At 47.0% G+C, this 20109-nt stretch overlaps 1 protein-coding gene across 1 annotated transcript in view; it reads left to right on the plus strand.

Moving 5' to 3' along the window:
• Window positions 1–20109, plus strand: part of LOC135538920 (protein CASP-like) — a 125390-nt gene that overhangs the window by 70775 nt on the left and 34506 nt on the right. Inside the window, exons 2-4 of the mRNA XM_064964795.1 lie at window positions 120–230; window positions 4483–4530; window positions 19264–19342. Coding sequence (XP_064820867.1) covers window positions 120–230; window positions 4483–4530; window positions 19264–19342 — 238 coding nt within the window. The remainder of the gene's footprint in view (window positions 1–119; window positions 231–4482; window positions 4531–19263; window positions 19343–20109) is intronic.

The following is a 20109-nucleotide window of genomic DNA, read 5'->3' on the forward strand; positions in this document are numbered from 1 at the left end:
CGGCCGGTTGTGATACAGCCTGGATTCGAACCATGGTGTCTGTAGTGACGCATCAAGCGCTGAGATGCAGACCGCTGCTCCCTACAAAGCCTCTCACAACGTGTGTGTGTTTGTTTCAGAGAGAACTAGACGCCACCGCCACACAGCTCGCCAACAGACAGGATGAGAGCGAACAGTCCAGGAAGAAACTCATCGACCAGAGCCGCGACTTCAAGAAGAACACGCCGGAGGTGACACACACACACACACACACCTACACACACACACCTACACACACACACCTACACACACACACCTACACACACACCTACACACCTACACACACACACACACACACACACACACACACACACACACACACACACACACACACACACACACACACACACACACACACACACACACACACACACACACACACACACACACACACACACACACACACACACACACACACACACACACACACACACACACACACACACACACACACACACACTCACACACAGGCATTGATACACAAACACACATTTTAAATACTTTATTTGAATCCAGAAATCACATTAGTTTCGAAGGATTTAAACATTTGTCACAGATATCTGGACACTTATAGATATAGAACATGACAGCTGAAATAGAGCAGTACCTTCTCTATACAGCTAGACTGACCATACCAGCTGAAACAGAGCAGTACCTTCTCCATACAGCTAGACTGACCATACCAGCTGAAACAGAGCAGTACCTCCTCCTCCATACAGCTAGACTGACCATACCAGCTGAAACAGAGCAGTACCTTCTCCATACAGCTAGACTGACCATACCAGCTGAAACAGAGCAGTACCTTCTCCTCCATTCAGCTAGACTGACCATACCAGCTGAAACAGAGCAGTACCTTCTCCATACAGCTAGACTGACCATACCAGCTGAAACAGAGCAGTACCTTCTCCTCCATACAGCTAGACTGACCATACCAGCTGAAACAGAGCAGTACCTTCTCCATACAGCTAGACTGACCATACCAGCTGAAACAGAGCAGTACCTTCTCCTCCATACAGCTAGACTGACCATACCAGCTGAAAGAGAGCAGCACCTTCTCCTCCATACAGCTAGACTGACCATACCAGCTGAAACAGAGCAGTACCTTCTCCTCCATACAGCTAGACTGACCATACCAGCTGAAACAGAGCAGTACCTTCTCCTCCATACAGCTAGACTGACCATACCAGCTGAAACAGAGCAGTACCTTCTCCATACAGCCAGACTGACCATACCAGCTGAAACAGAGCAGCACCTTCTCCTCCATACAGCTAGACTGACCATACCAGCTGAAACAGAGCAGTACCTTCTCCATACAGCTAGACTGACCATACCAGCTGAAACAGAGCAGCACCTTCTCCTCCATACAGCTAGACTGACCATACCAGCTGAAACAGAGCAGTACCTTCTCCATACAGCTAGACTGACCATACCAGCTGAAACAGAGCAGTACCTTCTCCTCCATTCAGCTAGACTGACCATACCAGCTGAAACAGAGCAGTACCTTCTCCAGACAGCTAGACTGACCATACCAGCTGAAACAGAGCAGTACCTTCTCCTCCATACAGCTAGACTGACCATACCAGCTGAAACAGAGCAGTACCTTCTCCTCCATACAGCTAGACTGACCATACCAGCTGAAACAGAGCAGTACCTTCTCCTCCAGACAGCTAGACTGACCATACCAGCTGAAACAGAGCAGCACCTTCTCCTCCATACAGCTAGACTGACCATACCAGCTGAAACAGAGCAGTACCTTCTCCATACAGCTAGACTGACCATACCAGCTGAAACAGAGCAGTACCTTCTCCTCCATACAGCTAGACTGACCATACCAGCTGAAACAGAGCAGTACCTTCTCCATACAGCTAGACTGACCATACCAGCTGAAACAGAGCAGTACCTTCTCCATACAGCTAGACTGACCATACCAGCTGAAACAGAGCAGTACCTTCTCCTCCATACAGCTAGACTGACCATACCAGCTGAAACAGAGCAGTACCTTCTCCTCCATACAGCTAGACTGACCATACCAGCTGAAACAGAGCAGTACAGTGATAGCAGTACAGTGATAAACACGCTGATAAACACGCGTGTTTATCACTGTGTTTATCACTGTGTTTATCACTGTGTTTATCAGCGTGTTTATCACTGTGTTTATCACTGTGTTTATCAGCGTGTTTATCACTGTGTTTATCAGCGTGTTTATCACTGTGTTTATCACTGTGTTTATCACTGTTTTTATCAGCGTGTTTATCACTGTGTTTATCACTGTTTTTATCAGTGTGTTTATCACTGTGTTTATCTCTGTGTTTATCACTGTGTTTATCACTGTGTTTATCACTGTGTTTATCTCTGTGTTTATCACTGTGTTTATCACTGTGTTTATCAGTGTGTTTATCTCTGTGTTTATCACTGTGTTTATCAGCGTGTTTATCACTGTGTTTATCACTGTGTTTATCTCTGTGTTTATCACTGTGTTTATCTCTGTGTTTATCACTGTGTTTATCAGTGTGTTTATCACTGTGTTTATCAGCGTGTTTATCTCTGTGTTTATCACTGTGTTTATCACTGTGTTTATCACTGTGTTTATCACTGTGTTTATCTCTGTGTTTATCACTGTGTTTATCACTGTGTTTATCTCTGTGTTTATCACTGTGTTTATCACTGTGTTTATCACTGTGTTTATCACTGTGTTTATCACTGTGTTTATCACTGTGTTTATCACTGTGTTTATCAGCGTGTTTATCACTGTGTTTATCACTGTGTTTATCACTGTGTTTATCACTGTGTTTATCACTGTGTTTATCTCTGTGTTTATCACTGTGTTTATGTTTATCACTGTGTTTATCAGCTGTGTTTATCAGCGTGTTTATCACTGTGTTTATCACTGTGTTTATCACTGTGTTTATCAGCGTGTTTATCACTGTGTTTATCACTGTGTTTATCACTGTGTTTATCTCTGTGTTTATCACTGTGTTTATCACTGTGTTTATCACTGTGTTTATCAGCGTGTTTATCACTGTGTTTATCACTGTGTTTATCACTGTGTTTATCAGCGTGTTTATCACTGTGTTTATCACTGTGTTTATCACTGTGTTTATCTCTGTGTTTATCACTGTGTTTATCAGCGTGTTTATCACTGTGTTTATCAGCGTGTTTATCAGCGTGTTTATCACTGTGTTTATCACTGTGTTTATCACTGTGTTTATCAGCGTGTTTATCACTGTGTTTATCACTGTGTTTATCACTGTGTTTATCTCTGTGTTTATCACTGTGTTTATCACTGTGTTTATCAGCGTGTTTATCACTGTGTTTATCACTGTGTTTATCACTGTGTTTATCACTGTGTTTATCACTGTGTTTATCACTGTGTTTATCTCTGTGTTTATCACTGTGTTTATCAGCGTGTTTATCACTGTGTTTATCACTGTGTTTATCACTGTGTTTATCAGCGTGTTTATCAGCGTGTTTATCACTGTGTTTATCACTGTGTTTATCACTGTGTTTATCACTGTGTTTATCAGCGTGTTTATCACTGTGTTTATCACTGTGTTTATCACTGTGTTTATCAGCGTGTTTATCACTGTGTTTATCACTGTGTTTATCACTGTGTTTATCTCTGTGTTTATCACTGTGTTTATCACTGTGTTTATCACTGTGTTTATCACTGTGTTTATCTCTGTGTTTATCACTGTGTTTATCACTGTGTTTATCAGCGTGTTTATCACTGTGTTTATCACTGTGTTTATCTCTGTGTTTATCTCTGTGTTTATCTCTGTGTTTATCTCTGTGTTTATCTCTGTGTTTATCACTGTGTTTATCTCTGTGTTTATCACTGTGTTTATCACTGTGTTTATCACTGTGTTTATCACTGTGTTTATCACTGTGTTTATCAGCGTGTTTATCACTGTGTTTATCACTGTGTTTATCAGCGTGTTTATCACTGTGTTTATCAGTGTGTTTATCACTGTGTTTATCACTGTGTTTATCACTGTGTTTATCACTGTGTTTATCACTGTGTTTATCACTGTGTTTATCAGCGTGTTTATCAGCGTGTTTATCAGCGTGTTTATCAGCGTGTTTATCTCTGTGTTTATCTCTGTGTTTATCTCTGTGTTTATCACTGTGTTTATCACTGTGTTTATCACTGTGTTTATCAGCGTGTTTATCACTGTGTTTATCACTGTGTTTATCACTGTGTTTATCACTGTGTTTATCACTGTGTTTATCACTGTGTTTATCACTGTGTTTATCACTGTGTTTATCACTGTGTTTATCACTGTGTTTATCAGCGTGTTTATCAGCGTGTTTATCAGCGTGTTTATCTCTGTGTTTATCTCTGTGTTTATCTCTGTGTTTATCAGCGTGTTTATCACTGTGTTTATCACTGTGTTTATCACTGTGTTTATCACTGTGTTTATCACTGTGTTCTTCGTCTTTCAGGATGTCAGAAAGCAAGTGGCTCCTCTGCTCAAGAGCTTCCAGGGAGAGGTAAGTGTGTGTGTGTGTGTGTGTGTGTGTGTGTGTGTGTGTGTGTGTGTGTGTGTGTGTGTGTGTGTGCGTGGTTTCCAGAACTGTGTGTGTGTGTGCGTGGTTTCCAGAACTGTGTGTGTGTGTGTGTGTGTGTGTGTGTGTGTGTGTGTGTGTGTGTGTGTGTGCGTGGTTTCCAGAACTGTGTGTGTGTGTGCGTGGTTTCCAGAACTGTGCGTGTGTGTGTGTGTGTGTGTGTGTGCGTGGTTTCCAGAACTGTGTGTGTGTGTGTGTGTGTGTGTGTGTGCGTGGTTTCCAGAACTGTGCGTGTGTGTGTGTGTGTGTGTGTGTGTGTGTGCGTGGTTTCCAGAACTGTGCGTGTGTGTGTGTCCTCTTGTATTTCAGTACATAGATGTACTGTGTGAGTATCAGATGTATGAAGCCCAGGCAGTGAGAGAGGTTTTTTTCTCCTGTTTTTGTGACCTCTCTCTCTATTTTAATATATATATATTTAACCATTATTTAAGTAGGCAAGTCAGTTAATAATGACGGCCTGCCCCGGCCAAACCTAGACGATGCTGGGCTAATTGTAGGTCGCAGTTGTAAATGAGAACTTGTTCTCAACTGGCCTGGTTGAATAAAGGTGAAACAAAAATATTTTTTACAATTACAAAAATTGTGCACCGCCCTATGGGACTCCCAATCACGGCCGACTGTGATACAGGGACTGTAGTGACACCTCTAGCACTGAGATGCAGTGCCTTAGACCGCTGAGCCACTCAGGAGCCCTCTTGTGCCCCTCTCTCTCTCGTGCTCCTCTCTCTCTTGTGCTCTCCTCTCTCTCTCTCGTGCTCCTCTCTCTCTCGTGCTCCTCTCTCTCTCGTGCTCCCCTCTCTCTCGTGCTCCCCTCTCTCTCGTGCTCCCCTCTCTCTCGTGCTCCTCTCTCTCTCGTGCTCCTCTCTCTCTCGTGCTCCTCTCTCTCTCGTTCTCCTCTCTCTCTCGTGCTCCCCTCTCTCTCGTGCTCCCGTCTCTCTCGTGCTCCCCTCTCTCTCTCGTGCTCCTCTCTCTCTCGTGCTCCCCTCTCTCTCGTGCTCCCCTCTCTCTCGTGCTCCTCTCTCTCTCGTGCTCCTCTCTCTCTCGTGCTCCTCTCTCTCTCGTGCTCCCCTCTCTCTCGTGCTCCCCTCTCTCTCGTGCTCCTCTCTCTCTCGTGCTCCTCTCTCTCTCGTGCTCCCCTCTCTCTCGTGCTCCCCTCTCTCTCGTGCTCCTCTCTCTCTCGTGCTCCTCGCTCTCTCGTGCTCCTCTCTCTCTCGTGCTCCTCGCTCTCTCGTGCTCCTCTCTCTCTCTCGTGTTCCCCTCTCTCTCTCTCGTGCTCATTTCTCTCTCTCCCTGCTCCCCTCTCTCCTGCTCCTCTCCCTCATGCTCCCCTCTCTCGTGCTCCCCTCTCTCGTGCTCCCCTTTCTCGTGCTCCCCTCTCTCGTGCTCCCCTCTCTCGTGCTCCCCTCTCTCGTGCTCCCCTCTCTCGTGCTCCTCTCTCTCGTGCTCCCTCTCTCGTGCTCCCTCTCTCGTGCTCCTCTCTCTCGTGCTCCCTCTCTCGTGCTCCCCTCTCTCGTGCTCCCTCTCTCGTGCTCCCCTCTCTCGTGCTCCTCTCTCTTGTGCTCCTCTCTCTTGTGCTCCTCTCTCTCGTGCTCCCCTCTCTCTCGTGCTCCTCTCGTGCTCCCCTCTCTCGTGCTCCCCTCTCTCGTGCTCCCCTCTCTCGTGCTCCCTCTCTCGTGCTCCTCTCTCGTGCTCCTCTCTCGTGCTCCCCTCTCTCGTGCTCCCCTCTCTCGTGCTACCCTCTCTCGTGCTCCCCTCTCTCGTGCTCCCCTCTCTCGTGCTCCCCTCTCTCGTGCTCCCTCTCTCGTGCTCCTCTCTCGTGCTCCTCTCTCGTGCTCCCTCTCTCGTGCTCCCCTCTCTCTCGCTCCCCTCTCTCTCTCTCTCGTGCTCCTCTCTCGTGCTCCCCTCTCTCGTGCTCCCCTCTCTCGTGCTCCCCTCTCTCGTGCTCCCCTCTCTCGTGCTCCCCTCTCTCGTGCTCCCCTGTCTTGTGCTCCCTTCTCTCGTGCTCCTCTCTCTCGTGCTCCTCTCTCTCTCGTGCTCCCCTCTCTCTCGTGCTCCCTTCTCTCGTGCTCCTCTCACTCGTGCTCCTCTCTCTCCTGCTCCTCTCTTCATTCTGTCCTTTAACCTCTGGCCATGTTTAAATTGCATCATCATCACAACCTAAACCCATCAGCCAATCACAGTCCACTAATCTTAATTCCTCTCATTCTACATGGCTGCACCGTCTCTTGGGGGATGTTGCTTTTCATAAAATCACTCGTTTGTCTCCAGCGTTGTTGTTGACGTTGACGTCGCCGTTGTTGTTGTTGACGTCGCCGTTGTTGACGTCTTAATGAACACCGGTATCTCACTGCGCCTGCGCTATCAAAAAGGAGTTGTCTGTGGCGTCAGCGTGTCTTGTTCGAAGACTCCCCTGTGAGTCATAGTTTCATCATGACGCTCATCTTCCTGCTATGGAAGCTGCTGTTGTGGACTTGGACGGTTACGAGGGTGGAGTGAGTGGTTCTACCCTATGATTTCACCTCCCTGAGCCACACACACACACACACACACACGCACACGCACACATACACACACACATACACACACACGCGTGCACACACGCACACACACACACACACACACGCACACATACACACACACATACACACACACACATACACACACACACACACACACACACACGCACACATACACACACACATACACACACACGCGTGCACACACACACACACACACACACGCACACGCACACATACACACACACACACATACACACACACACACACACACACACACGCACACGCACACATACACACACACACACACACACGCGTGCACACACACACACGCACACACACGCACACATACACACACACATACACACACACACGCGTGCACACACGTGCACGCATACACACACACACATACACACACACACACACACACGCGCACGCACACGCACACGCACACGCACACATACACACACGCACGCGCGCGCACACACACACACACACACACACACACACACACACACACACACACACACATATCCAATGTGACATGGTTGCCTTGCCGCAGGACTGAGAATATTCCGGTGTGACATCGGGGTTGTGGTTCCTCTTTCTCCCAGCAGTAGTCAGTTGTTATTTTAATGTGCTGTAATTACAGGGGCTTCACACAGTCTTTGTTGATCCAGAGTCTATAACGAATATTAAGAGTTTTGATGTGGTGCAGAGAAAGTACATGTGTTCTTTGACTTACTGCGCACACACACACGCGCACACGCACACACATTGTCACACGTACTTGTGTACACACAGACTTGTATTGTGATTAATGTTGGGCCCTGTCAAACAAAGCAGCCACATATATCTAACATTTAATATTCTGTTGTAATTCCTAGTGGTTTACCCTGCCGGGACCTGTTATCCAGGGATCTAACAGTGTAATTAATGTGCTGTTGTAATTCCTAGTGGTTTACCCTGCCGGGACCTGTTATCCAGGGATCTAACAGTGTAATTAATGTGCTGTTGTAATTCCTAGTGTTTTAACCTGCCGGGACCTGTTATCCAGGGATCTAACAGTGTAATTAATGTGCTGTTGTAATTCCTAGTGTTTTACCCTGCCGGGACCTGTTATCCAGGGATCTAACAGTGTAATTAATGTGCTGTTGTAATTCTTAGTGTTTTAACCTGCCGGGACCTGTTATCCAGGGATCTAACAGTGTAATTAATGTGCTGTTGTAATTCTTAGTGTTTTAACCTGCCGGGACCTGTTAGATCCAGGGATCTAACAGTGTAATTAATGTGCTGTTGTAATTCCTAGTGTTTTACCCTGCCGGGACCTGTTATCCAGGGATCTAACAGTGTAATTAATGTGCTGTTGTAATTCTTATTGTTTTACCCTGCCGGGACCTGTTATCCAGGGATCTAACAGTGTAATTAATGTGCTGTTGTAATTCCTAGTGTTTTACCCTGCCGGGACCTGTTATCCAGGGATCTAACAGTGTATTTAATGTGCTGTTGTAATTCCTAGTGTTTTACCCTGCCGGGACCTGTTATCCAGGGATCTAACAGTGTAATTAATGTGCTGTTGTAATTCCTAGTGTTTTACCCTGCCGGGACCTGTTATCCAGGGATCTAACAGTGTAATTAATGTGCTGTTGTAATTCTTAGTGTTTTACCCTGCCGGGACCTGTTATCCAGGGATCTAACAGTGTAATTAATGTGCTGTTGTAATTCTTAGTGTTTTACCCTGCCGGGACCTGTTATCCAGGGATCTAACAGTGTAATTAATGTGCTGTTGTAATTCCTAGTGTTTTACCCTGCCGGGACCTGTTATCCAGGGATCTAACAGTGTAATTAATGTGCTGTTGTAATTCCTAGTGTTTTACCCTGCCGGGACCTGTTATCTAGGGATCTAACAGTGTAATTAATGTGCTGTTGTAATTCCTAGTGTTTTAACCTGCCGGGACCTGTTATCCAGGGATCTAACAGTGTAATTAATGTGCTGTTGTAATTCTTAGTGTTTTACCCTGCCGGGACCTGTTATCCAGGGATCTAACAGTGTAATTAATGTGCTGTTGTAATTCTTAGTGTTTTACCCTGCCGGGACCTGTTATCCAGGGATCTAACAGTGTAATTAATGTGCTGTTGTAATTCCTAGTGTTTTACCCTGCCGGGACCTGTTATCCAGGGATCTAACAGTGTAATTAATGTGCTGTTGTAATTCCTAGTGTTTTACCCTGCCGGGACCTGTTATCCAGGGATCTAGGTCCCTGTTGTTGATGAACCTACATCAACCATGTAATCTACACTGAACAAAAATATAAACGCAACATGTAAAGTGTTTTCATGAGCTGAAATAAAAGATCCCAGAAATGTTCAATACGCACAAAAAGCTTATTTGTCTCAATTGTTGTGCACAAATTTGTTTACATCCCTGTTTGTGAGCATTTCTCCTTTGCCAAGAAAATCATTCCACCTGACAGCTGTGGCATATCAAGAAGCTGATTTAAACAGCATGATCATTACACAGGTGCACCTTGTGCTGGGGACAATAAAAGGCCACTCTAAAATGTGCAGTTTTGTCACACAACGCCACAAGTTTTGAAGGAGCGTACAATTGACATGCTGACTGCAGGAATGTCCACCAGAGCTGTTGCCAGAGAATGTAATGTTTATTTCTCTACCATAAGCCGCCTCCAACGTCGTTTTTGAGAATTTGGCAGTACACCAAACCGGCTACCCAACAGCAGACCACGTGTAACCACACCAGCTCAGGACCTCCACATCAGGGCTTCTTCACCTGCGGGATCTTCTGAGACCAGCCACCTGGACAGCTGATGAATCTGAGGGGGGGGGGGGTGCTGAGGAGTATTTCTCTGTCTGTAACAAAGCCCTTTTGTGGGCAAAATTTCATTTTGATTGGCTTGGCCTGGCTCCCAGTGGGTGGGGCTGTTCCCTCCCAGGCCCACCCATGGCTGGGCCTGCCTCCCAGTGGGTGGGGCTGCCTCCCAGTGGGTGGGGCTGTTCCCTCCCAGGCCCACCCATGGCTGGGCCTGCCTCCCAGTGGGTGGGGCTGCCTCCCAGTGGGTGGGGCTGTTTCCTCCCAGGCCCACCCATGGCTGGGCCTGCCTCCCAGTGGGTGGGCCTGCCTCCCAGTGGGTGGGGCTGTTCCCTCCCAGGCCCACCCATGGCTGGGCCTGCCTCCCAGTGGGTGGGGCTGTTCCCTCCCAGGCCCACCCATGGCTGGGCCTGCCTCCCAGTGGGTGGGGCTGCCTCCCAGTGGGTGGGGCTGTTCCCTCCCAGGCCCACCCATGGCTGGGCCTGCCTCCCAGTGGGTGGGGCTGCCTCCCAGTGGGTGGGGCTGTTTCCTCCCAGGCCCACCCATGGCTGGGCCTGCCTCCCAGTGGGTGGGCCTGCCTCCCAGTGGGTGGGGCTGTTCCCTCCCAGGCCCACCCATGGCTGGGCCTGCCTCCCAGTGGGTGGGGCTGTTCCCTCCCAGGCCCACCCATGGCTGTGCCTGCCTCCCAGTGGGTGGGGCTGCCTCCCAGTGGGTGGGGCTGTTCCCTCCCAGGCCCACCCATGGCTGTGCCTGCCTCCCAGTGGGTGGGGCTGCCTCCCAGTGGGTGGGGCTGCCTCCCAGTGGGTGGGGCTGTTTCCTCCCAGGCCCACCCATGGCTGGGCCTGCCTCCCAGTGGCTGGGCCTGCCTCCCAGTGGGTGGGCCTGCCTCCCAGTGGGTGGGGCTGCCTCCCAGTGGGTGGGGCTGTTCCCTCCCAGTGGGTGGGGCTGCCTCCCAGTGGGTGGGGCTGTTTCCTCCCAGGCCCACCCATGGCTGGGCCTGCCTCCCAGTGGCTGGGCCTGCCTCCCAGTGGGTGGGCCTGCCTCCCAGTGGGTGGGGCTGTTCCCTCCCAGGCCCACCCATGGCTGGGCCTGCCTCCCAGTGGGTGGGGCTGCCTCCCAGTGGGTGGGGCTGCCTCCCAGTGGGTGGGGCTGTTCCCTCCCAGGCCCACCCATGGCTGTATCCCTGCCCAGTCAGGTGAAATCCATAGATTAGGGCCTAATCCGTTTTTTTCTCAATTGACTGATTTCCTGATATGAACTGTAACTACGTCAAATCTTTGAAAATTGTTGCGTTTATATTTTAGTTCGGTGTTGTTCTCTGATCAACACCGGGGCTTTGTGAATACTGTATGTTTGGTAACAGAATCCGAATCTGATACTTCCTTCTGTCTTGGGCCATACGAATCAAACAGACTTCTGTTCCCACAGGAGGGTGTGTGTGTGTGTGTGTGTGTGTGTGTGTGTGTGTGTGTGTGTGTGTGTGTGTGTGTGTGTGTGTGTGTGTGTGGCCTATTTTGTGTTTCCTGCAGGTCCATTGATCAGATAAGAATTTCCATTATCCCTCAGACTCTACTTTCTACTACCATCCCTTATCACACACACACACACACACACACACACACACACACACACAATGTCCTTCACACACAATGGGCAGATGGATAGGCGTGGCTGGTGCTGAGTGATGATGTCAGAAGGTGCTGACGTGTGTGTGGGGGGGGGGGGGGGCAGGGAAGTACACTTGCCCGTTTTCTGTTGTGTGTGTGAACACGTGTACATGTCATATCTCTATAGTGCACAGGTCTGTTACCAACTGTGTAGATAATCACCTAGGGATGTCTGTACAGTAGATGTAGTGTTTTATAGTCATCTAGGGATGTCTGTACAGTAGATGTAGTGTTTTATAGTCATCTAGGGGTGTTTGTACAGTAGATGTAGTGTTTTATAGTCATCTAGGGATGTCTGTACAGTAGATGTAGTGTTTTATAGTCATCTAGGGATGTATGTACAGTAGATGTAGTGTTTTATAGTCATCTAGGGGTGTCTGTACAGTAGATGTAGTGTTTTATAGTCATCTAGGGATGTCTGTACAGTAGATGTAGTGTTTTATAGTCATCTAGGGGTGTCTGTACAGTAGATGTAGTGTTTTATAGTCATCTAGGGATGTCTGTACAGTAGATGTAGTGTTTTATAGTCATCTAGGGGTGTTTGTACAGTAGATGTAGTGTTTTATAGTCATCTAGGGATGTCTGTACAGTAGATGTAGTGTTTTATAGTCATCTAGGGATGTCTGTACAGTAGATGTAGTGTTTTATAGTCATCTAGGGGTGTCTGTACAGTAGATGTAGTGTTTTATAGTCATCTAGGGATGTCTGTACAGTAGATGTAGTGTTTTATAGTCATCTAGGGGTGTCTGTACAGTAGATGTAGTGTTTTATAGTCATCTAGGGATGTCTGCACAGTAGATGTAGTGTTTTATAGTCATCTAGGGGTGTTTGTACAGTAGATGTAGTGTTTTATAGTCATCTAGGGATGTCTGTACAGTAGATGTAGTGTTTTATAGTCATCTAGGGATGTCTGTACAGTAGATGTAGTGTTTTATAGTCATCTAGGGGTGTTTGTACAGTAGATGTAGTGTTTTATAGTCATCTAGGGATTTATGTACAGTAGATGTAGTGTTTTATAGTCATCTAGGGATGTCTGTACAGTAGATGTAGTGTTTTATAGTCATCTAGGGGTGTTTGTACAGTAGATGTAGTGTTTTATAGTCATCTAGGGGTGTTTGTACAGTAGATGTAGTGTTTTATAGTCATCTAGGGGTGTTTGTACAGTAGATGTAGTGTTTTATAGTCATCTAGGGGTGTTTGTACAGTAGATGTAGTGTTTTATAGTCATCTAGGGATGTCTGTACAGTAGATGTAGTGTTTTATAGTCATCTAGGGATGTCTGTACAGTAGATGTAGTGTTTTATAGTCATCTAGGGATGTCTGTACAGTAGATGTAGTGTTTTATAGTCATCTAGGGGTGTTTGTACAGTAGATGTAGTGTTTTATAGTCATCTAGGGATGTCTGTACAGTAGATGTAGTGTTTTATAGTCATCTAGGGGTGTCTGTACAGTAGATGTAGTGTTTTATAGTCATCTAGGGGTGTCTGTACAGTAGATGTAGTGTTTTATAGTCATCTAGGGGTGTCTGTACAGTAGATGTAGTGTTTTATAGTCATCTAGGGGTGTCTGTACAGTAGATGTAGTGTTTTATAGTCATCTAGGGGTGTTTGTACAGTAGATGTAGTGTTTTATAATCATCTAGGGGTGTTTGTACAGTAGATGTAGTGTTTTATAATCATCTAGGGGTGTCTGTACAGTAGATGTAGTGTTTTATAGTCATCTAGGGATGTCTGTACAGTAGATGTAGTGTTTTATAGTCATCTAGGGGTGTCTGTACAGTAGATGTCGTGCCTTCAGAAAGTATTCAGACCCCTTGACTTTTTCCACATTTTGTTACGTTACAGCCTTATTCTAAAATTAAAGAGGATTTTCTTTATTCAGTCCATCTACACACAATACCCCATAATGATTCAGCGAAATCAGGTTTTTAGACATTTTTGCACATTTATTACTAATAAAATACAGATAACATTTGCTATGAGACTCTAAATTGAGCTGCATCCTGCTGCATCCTGCTTCCATTGATCGTCCTTGAGATGTTTCTACAACTTGATTGGAGTCCACCTGTGGTAAATTCAATTGATTGGACGTGATTTGTAAAGGCACACACCTGTCTGTATAAGGTCCCACAGTTGACAGTGAATGTCAGAGCAAAAACCAAGACATGAGGTCGAAGGAAATGTCCGTAGAGCTCCGAGACAGGATTGTGTCGAGGCACAACTCTGGGGAAGGGTACCAAAAAATGTCTGCAGCATTGAAGGTCCCCAAGAACACAGTGGCCTCTATCATTCTTAAATGGAACAAGTTTGGAACCACCAAGACTCTTCCTAGAACGCCCGACCAAACTGAGCAATCAGCAAGTTCCTCTTTAGAGTGGCCAGACCGAAGCCACATGACAGCCCGCTTGGAGTTTGACAAAAGACACCTAAAGACTCTCAGACCATGAGAAACAAAATTCTCTGGTCTGATGAAACCAAGACTGAACTCTTTGGCCTGAATGCCAAGCGTCACATCTGGACAACAACCCTAAGCATACAGCCAAGACAACTCAGGAGTGGCTTTGAGACAAGTCTCCGAATGTCCTTGAGTGGCCCAGCCAGAGCCTGGACTTGAACCTGATCGAACATCTCTGGAGAGACCTGAGAATATCTGTGCAGCGACGCTACCCATCCAACCTGACAGAGCTTGAGAAGATCTGCAGAGAAGAATGGGAGAAACTCCCCAAATACAGGTGTAGCTTGTAACATCATACCCAAGAAGACTTTAGGCTGTAATCACTGCCAAAGGTGCTGCAACAAAGTACTGAGTAAAGGGTCTGAATACTTATGTAAATGTGATAGTTCCCTTTTTTATTTTATATATATATATATATATATATATATATATATATATATATATATATATATATATATGCATTTGCAAAAATGTATAAATCTGTTTTTGCTTTGTCATTATGGGGTATTGTGATGTCATTATGGGGTATTGTGATGTCATTATGGGGTATTGTGATGTCACTATGGGCTATTGTGATGTCACTATGGGCTATTGTGTGCAGAATGATAAGAGGGGAAAAAATCTATTTTAGAATAAGGCTGTAATGTAAGAAAATGTGGAAAAAGTCAAGGAGTTTGAATACTTTCCGGTAGGCACGAATAGACTGACTTTCAGTTGAGGGTAGTTCATTATCTCTCTCTGTGTGAGGTAATATGCTAATAGTCTCTGTACTATTTTTGAGTGGTTTGTGGTTGAGACTAGCACAAATATACTGGAGGAGTCTGTCTGGGTGGACTTGTGGTTCTGGTCTAGCCCGTTTTATAATACTAGGGTGTTTATTGAATCCGTTTATAACCCTGACGTGTGTATTGAACCTGTTTTTTAACCCTTACGTGTGTATTGAACCCGTTTGTAACCCTGGGGGGTTGATCCTGTATAACCCTGGGTGGGGGGTGCATTGATCCCATATGACCCTGGGGGGGAGGGGGTGTATTGAACCTGTGTATGACCCTGGGGGGGGGGGATTGATCCGTGTATGACCCTGGGGGGGGGATTGATCCCGTGTATGACCCTGGGGGGGGTGTATTGATCCTGTGTATGACCCCGGGGGGGGTGTATTGATCCTGTGTATGACCCTGGGGGGGGGGGTGTATTGATCCTGTGTATGACCCTGGAGGGGGGGTGTATTGATCCTGTGTATGACCCTGGAGGGGGGGTGTATTGAACCTGTGTATGACCCTGGAGGGGGGGGGTGTATTGATCCTGTGTATGACCCTGGAGGGGGGGTGTATTGATCCTGTGTATGACCCTGGGGGGGTGTATTGATCCTGTGTATGACCCTGGAGGGGGGGGTGTATTGATCCCGTGTATGACCCTGGAGGGGGGGGGGGGTGTATTGATCCTGTGTATGACCCTGCGGGGTGTAGGGCAGCTGTAGATTCCCAGACCTGTATTCTAGTGATATCAGGGCTAGGTCTGTAGTAGGTACTCAGACCTGTATTCAAGGCTAGGTCAGTAGTAGGTACTCAGACCTGTATTCAAGGCTAGGGCAACAGTAGGTACACAGACCTGTATTCAAGGCTAGGGCAACAATAGGTACTCAGACCTGTGTTCAAGGCTAGGGCAACAGTAGGTACTCAGACCTGTATTCAAGGCTAGGGCAACAATAGGTACTCAGACCTGTGTTCAAGGCTAGGGCAACAGTAGGTACTCAGACCTGTATTCAAGGCTAGGGCAAAAGTAGGTACTCAGACCTGTGTTCAAGGCTAGGGCAACAATAGGTACTCAGACCTGTGTTCAAGGCTAGGGCAACAGTAGGTACTCAGACCTGTATTCAAGGCTAGGGCAAAAGTAGGTACTCAGACCTGTGTTCAAGGCTAGGGCAACAGTAGGTACTCAGACCTGTATTCAAGGCTAGGGCAACAGTAGGTACTCAGACCTGTATTCAAGGCTAGGGCAACAGTAGGTACTCAGACCTGTATTCAAGGCTAGGGCAACAGTAGGTACTCAGACCTGTATTCAAGGCTAGGGCAACAGTAGGTTCGCAGACCTGTATTCAAGGCTAGGGCAACAGTAGGTACGCAGACCTGTGTTCAAGGCAAGGGCAACAGTAGGTACGCAGACCTGTGTTCAAGGCAAGGGCAACAGTAGGTCCTCAGACTTGTATTCAAGGCTAGGGCAACAGTAGGTACGCAGACCTGTGTTCAAGGCAAGGGCAACAGTAGGTACGCAGACCTGTGTTCAAGGCAAGGGCAACAGTAGGTCCTCAGACTTGTATTCAAGGCTAGGTCAGTAGTAGGTACTCATACCTGTATTCAGGGCTAGGGCAACAGTAGGTACTCAGACCTGTATTTAAGTCTAGGGCAACAGTAGGTACTCAGACCTGTATTTAAGTCTAGGGCAACAGTAGGTACTCAGACCTGTATTTAAGTCTAGGGCAACAGTAGGTACGCAGACCTGTATTCAAGGCTAGGTCAGTAGTAGGTACTCATACCTGTATTCAGGGCTAGGGCAACAGTAGGTACTCAGACCTGTATTTAAGTCTAGGGCAACAGTAGGTACTCAGACCTGTATTTAAGTCTAGGGCAGCATTGTTAGTGGTGGCAAGGACAGACCAACCCTGAATAGGCTCGGGCTGCACGTCTCGCTGTGCGTTGGGGAGGTGGAGAGAGATGGCATCAGCCCGCTCAGCGACAGATGTTTTGCGGCAACCAAAAGCAGCTGTATAAATACCATTTGGGGCGCTTTATTTTGTTCCCATAGGAGCAGAGAGGCTGTATTGCCATGTTTACAGTGGCATGGAATCACTTCTAGCAGCCACTTGGCTGATTAATATGAGGAATGAGGACTTTATAGTATAATATTCCTATTTGTTCTTTCTCAATAAAAGTTCTGAGGGCTTGGAAGGAGAAGCTGTATACTGCTTATTTAATGAGAAAGTTATGGAGAGATAGAGAGAGAGACAGTGTTATGGAGAGAGAGAGAGACAGAGAGAGAGACAGTGTTATGGAGAGAGAGAGAGACAGAGAGAGAGAGAGACAGTGTTATGGAGAGAGAGAGAGACAGAGAGAGAGAGAGACAGTGTTATGGAGAGATGGAGAGAGAGACAGAGAGACAGTGTTATGGAGAGATAGAGAGAGAGACAGAGAGACAGTGTTATGGAGAGATGGAGAGAAAGAGACAGAGAGACAGTGTTATGGAGAGAAAGAGAGAGAGAGACAGTGTTATGGAGAGATAGAGAGACAGAGAGACAGTGTTATGGAGAGATAGAGAGAAAGAGACAGAGACAGTGTTATGGAGAGATAGAGACAGTGTTATGGAGAGATAGAGAGACAGTGTTATGGAGAGAGAGAGAGAGACAGTGTTATGGAGAGATAGAGAGACAGTGTTATGGAGAGATAGAGAGAGACAGAGAGACAGTGTTATGGAGAGATAGAGAGACAGTGTTATGGAGAGAGAGAGACAGTGTTATGGAGAGAGAGAGACAGTGTTATGGAGAGAGAGAGACAGTGTTATGGAGAGAGAGAGAGTGTTATGGAGAGAGAGTGACAGTGTTATGGAGAGAGAGAGAGAGACAGTTATGAAGAGAGAGAGAGAGACAGTTATGAAGAGAGAGAGACAGTGTTATGAAGAGAGAGAGACAGTGTAATGGAGAGAGAGAGAGACAGTGTAATGGAGAGAGAGAGAGACAGTGCTATGGAGAGAGAGAGAGAGAGAGAGACAGTGTTATGGAGAGAGAGAGAGACAGTGTTATGGAGAGAGAGAGAGACAGTGTTATGGAGAGAGAGAGACAGTGATATGGAGAGAGAGAGACAGTGATATGGAGAGAGAGAGAGACAGTGTTATGAAGAGAGAGAGAGAGAGAGACAGTGTTATGGAGAGAGAGAGAGACAGTGTTATGAAGAGAGAGAGAGACAGTGCTATGGAGAGAGAGAGAGAGAGAGAGAGAGAGAGACAGTGTTATTGAGAGAGAGAGAGAGACAGTTATGAAGAGAGAGAGACAGTGTTATGAAGAGAGAGAGAGACAGTGCTATGGAGAGAGAGAGAGAGAGAGAGAGAGAGACAGTGTTATGGAGAGAGAGAGAGAGGGACAGTGTTATGGAGAGAGAGAGAGAATGAGAGAGAGACAGTGTTATGGAGAGAGAGAGAGGGACAGTGTTATGGAGAGAGAGAGACAGTGTTATGAGAGAGAGAGAGAGACAGTGTTATGGAGAGAGGGGTGGGGCTTAGTATATGTGCTGGGGAGGGGCTTAGTATGTGCTGGGGAGGGGTGGGGCTTAGTATATGTGCTGGGGAGGGGTGGGACTTAGTATATGTGCTGGGGAGGGGTGGGGCTTAGTTTATGTGCTGGGGAGGGGGTGGGGCTTAGTATATGTGCTGGGGAGGGGTGGGGCTTAGTATATGTGCTGGGGAGGGGCTTAGTATATGTGCTGGGGAGGGGTGGGGCTTAGTATATGTGCTGGGGAGGGGCTTAGTATATGTGCTGGGGAGGGGTGGGGCTTAGTATATGTGCTGTGGAGGGGTGGGACTTAGTATATGTGCTGGGGAGGGGTGGGGCTTAGTATATGTGCTGGGGAGGGGTGGGGCTTAGTATATGTGCTGGGGAGGGGTGGGACTTAGTGTATGTGCTGGGGAGGGGTGGGGCTTAGTATATGTGCTGGGGAGGGGTGGGACTTAGTATATGTGCTGGGGAGGGGTGGGGCTTAGTATATGTGCTGGGGAGGGGTGGGGCTTAGTATATGTGCTGGGGAGGGGTGGGGCTTGTCTTAATGCCACCCATTTCAGTAATGTCACTGATGGCATTCGTGTCACATGATTCTTACGTTAATGGCTGCATTCCTGCAACGTATCTCCCTGGGCGAGTCCTGAATACACATCTGTGTCTATCAACCCTCAGCCAGCTGTGTGTGGCTGTGGCAAGCTGTTAACTGGTGTCAGTACGGTTTTACCCGGCACCGAAATGGTCAACAGCAGAAAGACTTCATTCATCGGAGGAACAGCTGAACAGAGCATCGTGTGTGTGGAATGGTTTAGCAGAACCACTGCTCGTTATTAGAGATCAGCGTTACACACAAGGTACACAGAAAGACAGACACTCTGACAGCCAATAACACGGTCTGTTTTTACTGAATTATTCCTCTCCTCCTTTCAGATCGATGCCTTGAGCAAAAGAAGTAAAGAAACAGAAGGCTCCTTCTTGAACGTCTACAAGACATTAATAGATGTCCCAGGTAAGAGATGGAGATAGATGTCCCAGGTAAGAGATGGAGATAGATGTCCCAGGTAAGAGATGGAGATAGATGTCCCAGGTAAGAGATGGAGATAGATGTCCCAGGTAAGAGATGGAGATAGATGTCCCAGGTTAGAGATGGAGATAGATGTCCCAGGTTAGAGATGGAGATAGATGTCCCAGGTTAGAGATGGAGATAGATGTCCCAGGTTAGAGATGGAGATAGATGTCCCAGGTAAGAGATGGAGATAGATGTCCCAGGTTAGAGATGGAGATGGATGTCCCAGGTTAGAGATGGAGATGGATGTCCCAGGTTAGAGATGGAGATAGATGTCCCAGGTAAGAGATGGAGATAGATGTCCCAGGTTAGAGATGGAGATGGATGTCCCAGGTTAGAGATGGAGATAGATGTCCCAGGTAAGAGATGGAGATAGATGTCCCAGGTAAGAGATGGAGATAGATGTCCCAGGTTAGAGATGGAGATGGATGTCCCAGGTTAGAGATGGAGATAGATGTCCCAGGTAAGAGATGGAGATAGATGTCCCAGGTAAGAGATGGAGATAGATGTCCCAGGTAAGAGATGGAGATAGATGTCCCAGGTTAGAGATGGAGATAGATGTCCCAGGTTAGAGATGGAGATAGATGTCCCAGGTAAGAGATGGAGATAGATGTCCCAGGTTAGAGATGGAGATAGATGTCCCAGGTAAGAGATGGAGATAGATGTCCCAGGTTAGAGATGGAGATAGATGTCCCAGGTAAGAGATGGAG

Source organism: Oncorhynchus masou, unplaced genomic scaffold (genome assembly GCF_036934945.1).
Source record: "Oncorhynchus masou masou isolate Uvic2021 unplaced genomic scaffold, UVic_Omas_1.1 unplaced_scaffold_1018, whole genome shotgun sequence".
In the NCBI taxonomy this organism is placed as follows: domain Eukaryota; kingdom Metazoa; phylum Chordata; class Actinopteri; order Salmoniformes; family Salmonidae; genus Oncorhynchus; species Oncorhynchus masou.